The sequence below is a fragment of the Pseudopipra pipra genome, chromosome 11, assembly GCF_036250125.1.
Source record: "Pseudopipra pipra isolate bDixPip1 chromosome 11, bDixPip1.hap1, whole genome shotgun sequence".
Lineage (NCBI taxonomy): Eukaryota > Metazoa > Chordata > Aves > Passeriformes > Pipridae > Pseudopipra > Pseudopipra pipra.
The window spans coordinates 7,425,973-7,441,166 of NC_087559.1; the positions used below are offsets into that span (position 1 = coordinate 7,425,973).

Here is a 15,194-nt window from a genome sequence, read left to right on the forward strand (position 1 = left end):
CTTTCAGACTGTCACCAGAGCAGTGCTGCTCCACTGTGGGGTTTGGGGGCTGTTTGGACTCTGTTACATTTTGAGATGTCTTTCACTGCACCTCAGGCAGCCACCCTGCAGCTGCAGCAAGAAGCCCATCCAGACGGGGGAAAAGACCTCCTAGGTCTCCCATACTTTCATTTGTACTGAGCTCTGCCTGTGCTTGCACAGGAACAGACCTTCAGAGTGCCCTCATGGAATCTGGGCTTTCATCCCTTTTTGCGTATCAGAGAAAAGCTACGGGAAACCCATGGGTTCCTTTGCACCAAAAGGGAAAATTTTTGTGCTATTAACCCACCCAAACAAAAGTTCTGCTGTGCCCCATGTGTGTTGGAAGAAGGAGGAGGTAGCAGGGGATAAGCTCATTGCCTCGACACACAGGTACCTGTTTGCTCATAGGACACGTCCGTGGCAAACACACATCACTTCTTCGGGAAGGTGCCACATTTGCTCCTCCCAGCAGCTACACACAGACACAAACATCACATACTGTCACAGCAAACCTCCTCATGAGAGGGGTTTCAGGCCAGTCTCATGGTCTCAGCTCTGCATTCAGGATATCAGCACATTAAGGGCAGGAATGGATTCACAGGTCTCTCTCAGCAGAGCCTTACCTTTGCCCCACCACCACTGTGATGTTTACTGATCATTGTTTTGCCCTCTTTTCTACACATGGCATCAAATATTTTCAAATACATGTGAGTTAATGGCTGAGACATAAGGTAAACGTTCCCTTTTATTTGGAGACAGAAGTTACATGCTGGTATACAGAAACACCTGCAGGGTGACAACAGTTCTCTGCGCAGCAAAATTGGAGTACAATTACTTCTCTCCAGCAGTTTCGGATTTATGTTGTACAAGAAGTGCTGGAATTCACAGGGAAAATCCTGAAGACAAAACCAAGGAGGCTGAATTAATCTGATAATTCAGTTCATGTGTTGGGGGCTGGCACTTCTAGCACAATCCAGGCAGAGGGGGCTCTGACAGCTCTTTATGAGCACAGTACTCCAGGCCCCTTTCCCACAAGCAGGAGCCACACTGCCAGGCTGACAGATGTCACTGCTGACGATGTGGCCCTGTGTTTCCAACAGATACAGCCTGATGCTGGCTGATGCTGTAACGAGGAGACACTGCGATGCTCAGAGAGTTCTCCAGGATGAAGCACTGCTCTGCTGCGTGGTGCATTTTAACACACATGAAAACGTTCACCAGCTATCTGCACGCTGCCTGAGTCCCATCCATGAAGGTTAAACTGCACAGCAACTCTGGTCTGCAGAGCTGGGCAGTACTTGCCTCCCCCTACACCGTGAGCAGCCCTTTGATGCCTTATCACTGCAGGAGCTGCACTCTGCAGTGACGCTCACGCTGCACATGAGCAAGATGACCAAGGACCACACAAAACTTACCACCCACTGCATCAGCACAAGGGGTGATGCTGGTTCTCCCACAACCCCTGGGAACTCTTCTCCAGCCTGCGGGTGCCTGGGTTGCTCCCACACATTGACGGAGGATGGCAGGAGGATGCTCAGCCTGCCTCAGCTCCCCAGATGATACATATCATTGCTCCTGGCCTTCTTCATTGCATTCAGCTCTCCAGCTGGCACTCAAATGCGCTGTATCTCATGGTGACCAGCCTCTTGATGCAAGGTGTGACAGTAAGTGAAATGCAAACACCTCTCGTATAATTTTCCAGTGAGATAATTTTATTTTCCCTTCCCACAGCTAACAACTGCTGTTACTTACACTCACTGAAGTCTTCTGGAAACTTTAAAAAACATACATTAAGACAGTTTTGCAGAGCTGAGAGCTGCCATTTTTCCATCCTCTAAAACATGTGCCCACTTGGTCACCTGTGTGGGATGTTTGGGTACAGGATGCAGCTTTAGCCAGAGCATGATGGGTTGCAGCAGACAATGGCCTGTCACCTCTTCCAAATAATGCTGCAACATGGACTCCACGGCACACAGAAAACAAAGCCTGCTTTTTTTTTCCCAAGTCAGTGATATACCACGAATGCTGTGGATCTGGTCTAACATGAAAGTGGACATGTCAGTGTTTGCTGACAAGGCAAAACACTTATCGGGCTGTGGCAGACCCTGCAGCACTGCAGGCTGGTCCTTTCCCCAGCTTTATTACATTCCTTTTCAAAAATTCATCTGAAGTACTGGATGGGGCATCTGGCATCACTAAGCACAGAAAGAACTGCTGCCAGTGCTATGCCACGTCTCTGCTGTATCAGAGCTTTCCACTTTTGATTTTTGAGTTGAGAGTTTCAAAGGAAACTAAAAATTTCTTGGGATTTAAGCCCCAAAATACTTCAGATACTACTGAAAAGCAGTACACATCCAGCAGATTTCCATCAGCTTTGCTACATGACCTTTGGGTCTCAAGAGATTTAATCACTGCTCGTGTGAGGTTCATGGCCAATGCAGCTAAAAGGGATGCAGTGACACCAGTAACAGGGAGGGCTGCAGCCTGGGGAGAGACTTCTCCCCAGGTACAGCAGGACTCAGGGGAGGCATCTGCAGGAGGACAGCACAGAATCATAGAACCATTAAGGTTAGGAAAGACCTCTAAGATCACTGAGTCCAACTGTTAACACTGCACTGTGAAGTCCACGACTAAACCATGTCTCTAAGCAGCACATATGTGCCTGTTGAACACTTCCAGCAATGGTGATTCCACCACTTCCCTGGGCAGCCTATTCCAATGCTTGACCATCCTTTCAGTGAAGAAACTTTTCCTAATATCTGGCCTCTCACCCCGATTTGCTCTTTCTTCTCACCATCCCAAGCCCAGCACAGGGTTCCCAGAGCCCACACAGCAGAAGCCCAAAGGCACTGGTTACACTTAGACCCTCTCATTGCTCTGTTGCTTTACTCTTAACGTGCTTGCTCATATTACCCCAGGAGCCCTGTTCATGCCTGCATGTGTGTGTGTGCAGATTTACAGATGCCTATAAAATCATGCACTGCATGGTGGAGATGAAGTTTCATTGGTTTAGTCATGGAGGATCTGAGCTGGAGATTTTCCACATCACGGTCCTCAGCTCTGCCCAAGGGTGCATTGCACCCACTTTCACCCTGGCCAGGTGAAGGCAGGAGCAGCAGCACCACTGCAGGCTCTTTGGGCCATGCTACTACATCTGTGCCCACTCCACATTTGGAGGAGCTAATTAATAATATCAAAGCCTCCATCCCACCTGTGCTGCAGAGAAAGCATCAATTAAGGCAGCAGCAGCAGCGTGTGAGCAGGTTGGAGCCTGGGAGAGGGGCTGGAGGCCCAGCTGGGAGAGGAGAATCAGCCAACCTGGAGCTGCTGCTGCTGCAAACAACCAACCAGCACAGGAAATATTAAGACGGGCTGCCTGTTTGCCAACATAGATTTTAACATTTCCCTCTCAATCTTTATTTAAATTTGGGAAGACAGAAAATTAACGAAGTCTGAGATATATAACTGGAAACCATTTGTTTTTCTTGTGGAAATGGAACATTTCCTAATGAACCTCCCCTCCCCCTGTGCCGCTCGGCTCCGGATGCAAATATTGCTGCGAGTTTATCAATCTGCAGCTTGTTTCACGCAGTTTGCAATGCTAATGAGTAAACCAATTTTGACATATTATGTAAGCCAGTTTCTGAAACAGAGATTCTTGGCAGGCCAAATGTAAACACAGACACCCTCTTGCATCCAATTTAAATGAGCATGTTGCTGAAAGCACTAAGGGCTTGATTCTGTTGACTTATTCCTGATTTACTCCAGTGAAAAAGAGGAAAAAAAAAAAAAAGAAAAGAAAAAACTGACAAAAAATACCCCTTCAATTCAATTACTAGTGCAGCAGCAATTTCCAAAATGGATCTAATTTTGTAACAAGGAAATGTGCTGGAATAAGCTAATGCAGGGTGGTGACTCGGGCACTGTGTGAGCATCAGCACAGCACACGCCCAGGAGCACACATACCATTCCAGATGGAGCTAATGGGGGAGATGACAGCTCTCCTCTCCCTCATTCTCCCAAGCTGAAATTACGTCCATGTAGTGACCCATGGGAGGGACCAGCCACAGAAGGTGACCCCTTTCAACTTCCTGCCCTTCCACCATGACTTTGCAGAAGAATGTTGCCTAACTGGACAGCAGACAAAGTCCAAGCACAGCACCAGCTGTTTTGAGCCACATGCTACCCCTGCTTCAGTTACACTGGGAACTCAGAGCATGAGGGAATATTTGTTTTAGCACACACTAAAAGTCGGCACCTCACCAGTACATGTCCAGACCCTGTGAACCACTCTCTACCTTGTCCACCCGGCCCAAGCCTGGCCACTGGCCCCACCACAGAGACAGCTGGACACCCTGATTAATGGATTATATCCTGTTTATACAGACTGTGATCTTAGCACCAGAACAACATGCTGGAAGGCACATGCATTGGATGACAGTTTGCAATAACCAGCAGCACACCTTCCAATGATACAGGGATGAGCTGAAGATCACAGGTTCTGAGGCAGAGGTAGAAGAAAAGAGAAGGGATGCGTTTTTAAAAGCCCCTTAAAAAAGAAGGCTCTACCAGAGAGATGAACAGGATTTTATTAAAGTGAGGAAGGGCTGAAATCAAATCTTTCATTTGCACTTTTCCCAGTACCATCTGGACCATTTGCATCTGCCAAAAGCACAGCGCACTCCTGTCGACAAGTGGAAGCAAACAGCACAGAGCCATACCTGGAGGTGGCCTTTGCCCTGCTATCAACTCTGGGCATTCCCAGAGTGCTTTAAAACTAACACACAAGTGTGAAGTTGAACTGCGATGCTCCTGCCATGACAGAGAAAAAGAAATAAAATAGGAGTCATGTTCTGCTGTGAGGTCAGGTGAGCTGCCGCAGAACACATTTATTGCATGTGTCAGGGACCCCATCAGGCACCAGAGCTGCAAAACACCACCTCATACTCAATTCTCTGCACAACATCACGACTAGGATATCATTCATCACACCTAGCTCTTTTACATTATAAGGTAAAGGAGAGCAAGAGTAAGAATACTTTTAATCTCCAAGCAAATATCCCATCCTGATCTTTCAATAGTGAGAGCACACCTGAGAGCACTTCCTTTTGTGCTGTGCAGCACTTTCAAGCTACGATCATAAGCAGCCAAAATGCTACTTGCTGGCTCATCAAGTTTCACCTTGTAAGTTTAGCAACTGCGATTTCCAAAGTAATTCAAGTTTTTATGGCATAAGAGAAAACTTACTGCTGTCTAGACACAGAAAAAAAAAATGCTTGAAAGGAGGGCAGCAGACAAGGAAGCATCACTTGGGATATGGACAACAGGGACATGAGATGTCTGTACAGTCCCAGCACATCAGCACACATCCCAAGCACTGCCAGGCTGGATGGAGCAGCAAAGACTGGGAAGAGAAAGTGCCCCACAGACCTGATGGACCACACAGGCTCTTGTCCAAGTCCAGCTCTTTGCCAGCCAACAAACCCCCATCACACTGCCAACCCAGCACAGAGCCCAAGGTGGGAGGAAAGCCCAGAGTCAGATCACGACATCCCACCAGAGAGGAGAGGGCAGCAAGCAACCAGTGTATAGACTGAGACACCACAGCACCTCTCTCCCTCCCTCCTGCTTATCTACACCTGGCACATTACAGTAACAGGCAGGCAAACGAGGGCTTAATTTCTAACACCTCATTTTTACTGTCATTTTAAATGATTTGGAATAACTCCTGTAGTTAGAAGTCCAGCTGTTAGTCAGGATTAGCCAATTTGGAAAGCCCTCACTGTCCATTCAAGAATCCCCTGGATTTCTCATGTTCAGAAGTTGTGTTACTTCCACCCCCTTATTCCTAGCACTTTCTGCATGTTTTTCAACATTAAGTCCCATTTTTGCATGTCTTAAATACCAGATACTAAAAACATATAAAAGAATAATCTGAAGGCCAAATGGACACAGACTGGATGATGAAAACAGCATGAAATAAAAGAGAATCAGATTATTTCCTCTTGTAATTTTTAAAGCTATTTAACAGGAAGAATGAAAAAACCTAATTACTGCCAACTGTAAGTTTTCAGCTATGCAGCCAGCAGTGTGCTGTTATTAAACTACTGTATAATTGCCTCTTTTACTCTGCTTCCCACAGAAGTTGTGTTATTTCACTCATAGTTAAACTCATAATATTGGCTTCATAACTAATCCTGTCAATCGAAATCCCCGGGGGCTGGTGCAAGGATAAAAATAGCAAGGAGTTGTTTCTTCTCTCAGCTTTCCTGCAAAGCCCATTTCTGCAAGTGCTGGGGCTGCGGCTCAGCGGTGCCACAGACCTTTGCACCCACCACTGGCACGTGAACGCTGCTGCTCCGGCTCCAGCGCAGGGAGGGGACGGACGGGACCTTCCAGCAGGTGATTCAATCTCTTGCTCTGTGTCTATCCCGGGCAAGATACATCCCGCCCTTCTCCCCCTCCCGACCCAAGCAGCTCTGGTGAAATATCTCATGCTGGATAGTTGAACCCCACCTCCAAGCCCAGCCAGGACTGCCCTACCGTGGGGCTTTGGGCCAGCACTGAAGTTCAGCTGACACTCACGAAGCCTGTGGATGCATAACCCACAGACTTGTTCCTCCCCCAAACACCAAGCACTGGAATGGCCTCTCACACACAACCCCCCCCCCTCAACTACATGTTCAAGCACTAGAGATACCCTGATACACTGACATGTCTGTTGGACTCGACATTCTTAAAGGTCTTTCACAGACTAAGTTATATGATTCTATGAGATTAGTACAATTTGTCTGTGCACTTATACAAGACTGCATAAAGCACCAGATTTTACCCTCCAAGTTTCTAAGCTCTGTCTGAACCCATACTGTGCATTGGATTGATGTCCCTTCCTAACTCATGGCATGGTCATTCCCTGGAGATGGCATTGGGTTTGCTGCAGAAGACCCAGGGAGGGTCTCCTGCTGGAGCTTCACATGCCAGCATGTTCTCCCTTCCCTGTGGGATACTCCTCTCACCCAGGACAGTGTGCACAGTGGGGTTAAAATCACTGCTCAGCTCACGTTAGGGATGAGGTGATAGGGCTGGAAGGGGTGAGGGAAGATGGATTTGACCTCACACCCAGACCTACAATCCCTATCTCTGTCTCTCTGGAGACAACAACCCTGTGCTGGGGTTGCTCTCTGGTGGGCACGCACAGAAACTGCTGAGAGCTGGTGAGGAACAGACAGGAAACAACAAGTTTCCCAAAAGTGGTGTCCCAGAGCAAGGGCCCTGGGTGCCCATGCCAGGAGGGAGCCAGTGCTGGGGTTCTGAATGCACCTGGACCAGCTCTGGAGTCATCACACTTGCCTCAAGGAGCCCCTCACTGTGCTGGAACTGACACACACAGACAACAGCACAAAGCACACCAGCACACTTGCTTGCACCATTGGGTCCATGAGGGAATCATGGGAGACTGGTTCATTCAAGGTGTTTTTCCTCCTAGAAGAGCCACCACCCTGCCTATTACAGCCAGAGACAGGTGGTACAGCACAGCAGTACCACAATCTTCACTCATAGCTGCACCTGGAGCCATCCTTGGGATGGATGGCAGCAATGTCCATCAACCCAGGAGTGAGAAAGGCAGAGCAGCAGTTTAAAAATGTGCAAAAAAAAAAAGAAATTTTAAAAAATTGCTCACCCTTTCTCCCACCCCACAGCAAGCACAGACCGGCCCCAGCACAACACTTTGCAGCCACACAAAAACTACTGCTTCCCATGCAAGCCTGAGACACCCTGACCAGCACTCCAGAGGGACCCCAGGGTTAAAAATCCCACTGTGAGAGCATTGACTGTGCCCAGAACAACCCTCTGAGAACACAGCTCTTCCCTGAGCTGCATTACTCTGTCCTCTCTCCTGTCACTGACACTTACTTCACTGTTTCAGACAAAAAGATAAAAAATAATTAATGGCATTGCCTGGGCTGCCAAGCAGCACCACAGTGCTACTAGGCAAAGCAGGAGAGCTCCCACCACTGTCCACCCAGGAGAGTCCCGGTGTTCCCAGGGGCTGAAGGACTGCCTTGGTCAACACAGCTCTCAGCAGCCCTTAGATATAAAATAAACATGGCCCAACACAGTGTTAGATTTCTCACCCATGGTGTCTGTGCAAATGAACCCTCAGGCAGGCAGATCTCCTCACCCAGAAAGATCCAGAGACCCAGAGAAACTGTGTTATGGACAAAGTCACTCCAGTGATGGCTCTGTCAATGAGCTGCCAGCCCCTGGACAGCAAGCAGAGCCCATAGTCTCCTCAGCTGAGCCAGGCATAGAGAGGATGGAGGAGGGAAGCACCAAAATATCAGGGCTGAAGCGAGCCCACAAGCATGACTGAGAACTACCCCTGTGCCCAAGGACAGTATGAGAGAAGGAGAATAAAGAGCAAAAAGGGAAAACTGAAGCTGTCAGGCACAGGAACAGCAAAATTTCGTATAGGAACAAGTATTGGTGATGGCACAGCATGCAGAGGAGCTCAGCATGAGCAAGAGCCAGCCTGCCTCAGTGGAGATGATAGCACATGCCCCCTCTTTGGATGCTCAGCCAGGTCCTCAAGGAGAACATGGCAAAGCACTCGCTCTTATAAACACAGGCCACACAAGACATCAAGATGAACATCCTTGGCTCTGATTCTTCAAAACTTCAGAACCTGACAGGGCTCTTGATCTTCCTCCATCTTCCCTAGACTCTAGTGCTTGTGGTGTGTGTCCATTTAAACTTGTCAACTCTTCACTGTCAAAGAAAAGGAACTACAGTCCCAGGCTGTCCTGTGCTTCTCCTGAAGTGGCTCAATGTGTTTTGAGAACTTCCCATCAAACAGCAGTAGATCCTTCAGGAGGAATCTGGAAGAGGAGAGCACAGGCTGTATAAGCACTGGGTAAATCAAGGCCAGTCCAACTTCCCATTTGCACAGGGATCCATGCATGCAAGAAAACATGTGCACGATCTCACTAGTCCCCAAATTAAAGTACTATGGATAAAAGGATGAAAATGTATTTCAATTGACTCATTGGCCAGGAGAAAATGAAAAGAAAGTACATTACTGCTTCCATGAGGTCTAATTATTAGTGGATTTTAGATGCAAGAGCAAAGCATTCATCTTGCTACCTACTTTTCATTAAACATAGTTCAATCAAAGAGGCCATCAACTTTCCTAGATGGAAGTAATTAAGGAATTCAAGGGCTATTGTGTTTGCAGTGGAGACGGGAACCTTTCCTTTGGCATTCCTTATGCTCCCAGCCAAATCCAACCCACCAAAAGCTTTCAGCCAGCTGTTAGCCCAAGGCTTGTTCCCAGATGTGGGGCACCCTGCTGCTTAGGCAATCAACCCCCACAGCTCCAGCTCCCTCAGAATGTGCAACCCCCATTGCACAACTACATCTATTACGGGAGCAAAACGCAGCTGCTTCTGGCAAAGTCACACCATGCAACAGATGTGCCCATGTGCCTGGGCACAGCAGAGGGGAGTGACCACCTCATGATGCACTTTGAATCTGTAATGGATGGATTTCTAGTCCCACTCAAAGGAGAACATGGTTCTATGTAACAAGACCAGGCACCCCTGAAGAAACTCCACATGGAGAACAAAGCTGAAGGAAAGTAAGGGCTGGGCCAGAGATAACATCTCTCCAACTGATGCTCCTGCAAGTGCAAGACTAAGAAGGGGGCTATGCCACTGTGCTGGGTATCTCTTTAGTTCTGCCTGAGACATGCTGACCACTGAGTGTCATCAGGGTATCTTGTATTGTCCCAATGCTCAGAAAAATCAGTCATGCACCTAACAGTGAGTTATATGCCTGATGCAAACACCAGGCAATGTCTTACCTGAATCACCATCAGCAGGGGTCTTCCAAACTTCAGCTTCAGGAAGGTCAGGGGGTGAGGTACTGTATTTCCCCTGTGAACGAAGGGGAATGGTGCATTTTTTAAGTTTCACCTTAGGCAGCCACGCAAGTGCTTTAGGCCGACCTTCCCTGTGGATTGCAGAAGATCGTCCTTGTCCAACCATCAGAGGGTTTCTGTGCAAATCAGCTCACTGTCCTTGGGCTTCTGCACATTTTGAGCATGCAAGGTTCAAGTACTTGTTATTATTTCTTGAAATGAGGAACCTGTGGGAGCAGCACTTAGTAGGTTTGCATGGAGGACAACATTCTCACAGACCAGTCATTTCCAGTAAAGTATTCCACAAAACTCTGGGTGTTCAGTACATGCTTGTTGGGAATTTATGCAAATCTATTCTACAAATAATCTTGACAAATAATGCTAAGAGTGAATTTGAGCTGAGGCTGTCTGAGATCGAAGGTGTTAGTTAGGTTATCAGACACAGTGGGTGGCATGTTAATGAGTTCACTTCTTAACTAGTGGGTATAAGTGAGAGGCTTGATCTACAACTGAAAGAAAAAACTGAAAGAAAAATTGAATTTAGAGCACAACAGCTATTGCTGAACAGATTTGCATGTGAGCACTTGTTTTATCGCAATGCCTACATAAATATGTATGGAGCAACTGTTTTGCAGTAGCCCTGTGTATGGACAAGCCTGTAAAATTAGTTTTCTGATCTCAATATTAAAATTGGCCCTCAGCAAGTAATATAAGGTAACAGTCTCTCACAAAATCACTGTTTCCATTAATTTTACTGGCATCACCTTTGTTTATCTGTGTGAGAAGGAAGCATCGAACAGGCCTGGAAGCCAGCAAAATAAATTCAGAGTTATTTTCAAGAGGTCTGCCTGTCTCACAGTTAAGAAAATGCACCATGAGATGGAAGAACAAATGTAAATCCCATCTCTGCCAGGGTCTAATTTTTCTGTGTAGAAAAGCAGGATGTATTTCTTGCAGCAGACACAAAGCATTTTCTCTTACAAAAGTACCTTCCCTCTTCCTTAAAGCCATTAGAAATGTCATTCACATTACTCTGTGGATGTGAATTGAGCTATTCCCAACAGCCACTCAAAAAATACATAATCACCATAATTACTGGTGGCAACTAATTAACATTCAGCTTCCTCTCTACAGCAGCTACAGCTGGACAACCCATTTATTTCAACCTAAAACTAATGCTCTCCTAATTATTTTCCGTCACGCTAAGCAGCCCACCTGTGCCCGTCTTCACCGGCCTCTCCGTCTGGCGCAGTGCGAGGGCAGAGCCTGGTGAGCACCTCCATGTGCACCGTGTGTGCTCAGCCTGCAGCAGCCTTGCTAACAACTGCCCTGTGCAAACATAGGGACCTGCTCCCACTAATTATACAGCTGCTGGCTCTATTAGCCTGCTTGAGGGGGGAAAAAAAAAAAAAGAAGAAAGAGAAAAGGCAAAGGAGTTGCCTACATCAAACATCCCCTGCTTGGCACCATCGCTGGGGAAAAACCCTGCAGCCACCCCGAGGTGCTTAGTGCTCTGGCTTTGACCTCATGGGAGAGGGCAGAGGATAAACAAGCCCATAAAACACACGTGCCTCTGGTTTGATGCTGGGGGCTATTTTCCAGAAGGGAATGGGGTCAGGGTGGGCACACCGGTGGGTGGTCCCAAACCTTGGGACATCCTGGTGCTGGTGTCAAGGCTGGGGCAAACCCCCTGCTGCCACCTTTGTTCCCCCTTCCCAGCCACTCTGTTGCAGCAACAAGACCAAAACTGCTCAACCTAAATATTATTTTAAAGATAAAGACAGCTAAGGATGAGATTGAAGCAGTCTGCTTTTACAAACTGCCCAATATCAGTCACTCACTCTGAATAAACTGTACATGTAAATCCACGATACGTTGCTTGTTTCAGTCTACTCCTCATTCCTTCCTGTAGCCCTTTCAACCCCTACACCACTAATCAGGCAACTTTTTAATCCTCTTTTATTCTCCAGACATACATCACCTCTCTTGGTAGGAAAACTAATGCCTGCTGCTGCCATCTAGATGAGCTCCAACTCATTAGCTCCGTTTTTTTCCAAAACTCAACTGAAAACTTAATTTCTCTTTTGCTCACGCCTCTCTCTCTTTGCTATTATCTTTCTACTTATATTATTTCAGTCTGTAATGATTGTAGCACTCCTAGGAACGATACTCTGCAAAATTATCTTGTATTTGCATTCACATTTAAGCTTTTGTCATTACACCAACTACATAAATAAATGGGGATGAGAAGGGAACTGACAGTTACCGGGGAAGCTCTGGCTGAACTTCTCCTGAACTCGGGAATTACTAATGCCTCTTTCTTTCCCTTTGCTCCCACTTCCATTTGTCAGCTTTAGAGTGAACCTCTGCAGATGCTAAGAGGCCTCTGCTCAGCCCAGCCAGCTCAGACCATAAAACCCACAGCGACACGGTGTTTGCCCCCAGTCAGTGTTGGTTAAGACAGGCTAACAAAGTTCAAAATCTATGGGGAGAAGGAAGGAGCTCAGACAGCACAATCTTGTAGGTATCACCTGCTTCAGAGATCAAGGAGAAAAATAAAGCAGGTTGAGAGAGGTCATAAGAGTTGTCACAGATGGCCTGAGTGTCAAGGGAAAAAAATAAATAAAAATCAGTGCATGCAGATTGGAAGGGTACTTATAAGTAATGTTTTTTATGCCAACATAAGAACTGTGAGCCCCAGTTAAGCTTAGAAATTCAGCATCTGCATGAATTTTCCCCCCCAGTTTTTCCACCTGCTGAGTGGTAAAGTGCCTCCAAATGGAATTGTCCAGCCTTCCCTAAACAAATTTCCAACTCCACAAAAGATAATCTCGTCTTGGCAGCTGACCTGCAAAACATTTTAGACAAGGCTATAAGCAGGTGATCAAAATTTATGAAAATGCCCTAGTTCTTGTCAGTGCAAATCAAGCTAAGATAGATCAGAGAACTGAAGTCTCAGCATTTGATAAACCCAAGAGCTGCCCAGGTGCTCCTGGCTGCCCAGGAGCACTTCTGTTCGAAGGACTAACTGCAAACTAGTGTATTTTCTTTGCTATTTTTCCAGAAAAGAACTTAACACAGTTATCACAATGATGCTATTCTCCAGCTAGCAAAACACTGCTAAGATTGCCCAGGTGAACCTTCTGCATCTTGAACCTTTACCTTCTGGGTGCAGCCAAGGTTTGCAGACACCAGTAGCTCACGATGCCCAGCCCAGCATCCCAACCTGCGGATCCCCACAGCAGCCAGCTCACACTGTTGCAAAGCAATTTAAATTAGTAGTAGAATGGCTAAGGCTTAGTAGAAGAGTAGGCCTAGAAAGCAATACTTTAAAGTAGCAACCTTGTTTGTGTGAGTGGAAACCATAATCAAAGGATCTAGTCAAGCATGTATATAACGATTTGTTACCAAGGATGTGGTAAAGGTCTGTTAAACAGTTTCTAGGGATAAGACAACTTAAGCAGATTTATGATTAGAGTAGATGAGTATTAATTGTTATCAGTATGAAGTATGAGCTTGTTTGTAACTGCACCTGGTTTGCTGTGGAAACTGTAACCGTTTTGCCGTGGAAACTGCATGTAAACTTGTTTGAGTATAAAAGCTGAATGAAGAAGGAGGGTCTTCGGAATCCTGACTTGGGGCGTTAGCCCGCAGGTTCCCGGGGCCCCGAATAAAGCACCGCATAAACCGGCACTCTGTTGGTTTGTGTTTCTTTTGGATTACGGATTACGGGCAACAACACCTCCCACTGCACATCAGCTCTCTTGGAAAAGGCACTCAAAGCACCCTTTGCAAGAGCCCTTGCAAATCCCAGAGCCCCACAGCTGGCCCAGCAGAGGAGGAGGAATGGGTGAAGGTGTCTGGCACCACGTTTGGGAGCACTGGGGCTGGGGAAGCCCCATGGAGCTGCCTTTCCAATCCTCTCCACTGTGGATTCCCTGGTGTCTGGTTGCACATACACTATCTCTGAAAGTACTCTCAGCAGGGGCAGCGTGAGACTTGTGAGGTTTCATTTATTTATTTAGTTACTTCTACAAAACTTCCAGAAATGGAGATTTTTGAACCCCCACCATCCTGCCCATCAAGCTCTGGCTGTCCAGCAGGTTCACAATGTATTCATCCCCCTTGTCAGGCTGCAGGGTGCCAGCAACAATGGAATTATCTCATCTGATGGTTAAAGAGGGGACTTACAGATGATAAAACAAACATCACCTTGGAACTAATGGCCCTCTCCAAAAGCCAAGCAGGCAGGAACCTATCACTTCCAACCTCAGCTAGCACTTGCCTGCTTTTCTAATTGCTTTTAGTCTCCTCTTGAGGCAATTAACTCCATACCCACCCCCTGACACTTTCTCACTCCAAAAAGCAGTTCCCAGTGTACTGGCACAGGGCTCTGCATTTGGATCTCAAGCTTCCCCACTTATTCCCTTTCCTCCTCAGGGCTCTGCATGTGTTTGTGTCTGGGCGTGTGTTTTCTCACCCTGATGAATTCATTATTTATGGGGCTGAAAGAGCAAAGCTGCTGAAATCATTTAGCTCTTCTGCATGTCTCTCAAAGGCATAACAAACATTATGGGAAAGCAAATATCAGGCTAGACTGGGTTGTTTGAGGGAAAACACAGAAATCAACTTGGGGATGCTGTGCAGCAGATATGCCAACATGTGCCATGCTTTACTGCCTGGCATGGGGCTAAAACCCTCCTAAAGCCACTCCTAGGCTCACTGCACGATGCCCAGATCAGCCAGAACCAGCACAGGTCAGTGTGCTCCACGGGTGCTCTCCGTGAGGCATGTTCCCGGGATCACTGATGTGTTCTGCTTTAACAGATTTGGCAAACGGCACTAGAGGGCAGAGCTGTTTACCCTCAGCATATCTGAGACGAGGAAAAAAAATACCCAGGACTTTGAAGCAGCTTCTGAATTCTCCACAATCCTGTCCAATATCAAAAGCCTGTTAATACAAAAAAGCCACTGAACATATTCCCACTTAGAGTGACAACTACAGGCATTAGAGAGCCAGCTGAGAACCTGCATTTCCTTGCTCTGTCTTTACTAAGACTGAAGACCTCCCGGTGTGGGACAGCCTCTTACCAAGGCAGTAGCAGCACTGCCTGGGCCTTCCCCGGCTCTCTGCAGTCCAGGATGCACAGGTCAATACAAACAACACAGGGCTCCCTCTGCAGCAGGGAGGTAACAAAGTCTATCCTCTTCCCACCACTGACGTGGCTAAAAAGGCTTTATTCAATAGGAAGCT

The 15,194-nt window shown here is 47.0% G+C and overlaps 1 protein-coding gene across 4 annotated transcripts in view; it reads right to left on the reverse strand.

The window, feature by feature from the left end:
- Positions 1-15,194, reverse strand: part of SYNPR (synaptoporin) — a 104,379-nt gene that overhangs the window by 44,109 nt on the left and 45,076 nt on the right. Inside the window, exon 1 of one of the 4 annotated variants that reach the window (XM_064667310.1) lies at positions 8,708-8,749. The exons of the other annotated variants lie outside the window; for them this stretch is intronic. Within the exon in view, the coding sequence (XP_064523380.1) occupies positions 8,708-8,734 (27 nt within the window). The 5' untranslated portion in view covers positions 8,735-8,749. Of the gene's footprint in view, positions 1-8,707; positions 8,750-15,194 lie in introns of those variants that run through there. 4 annotated transcript variants of the gene reach the window in all.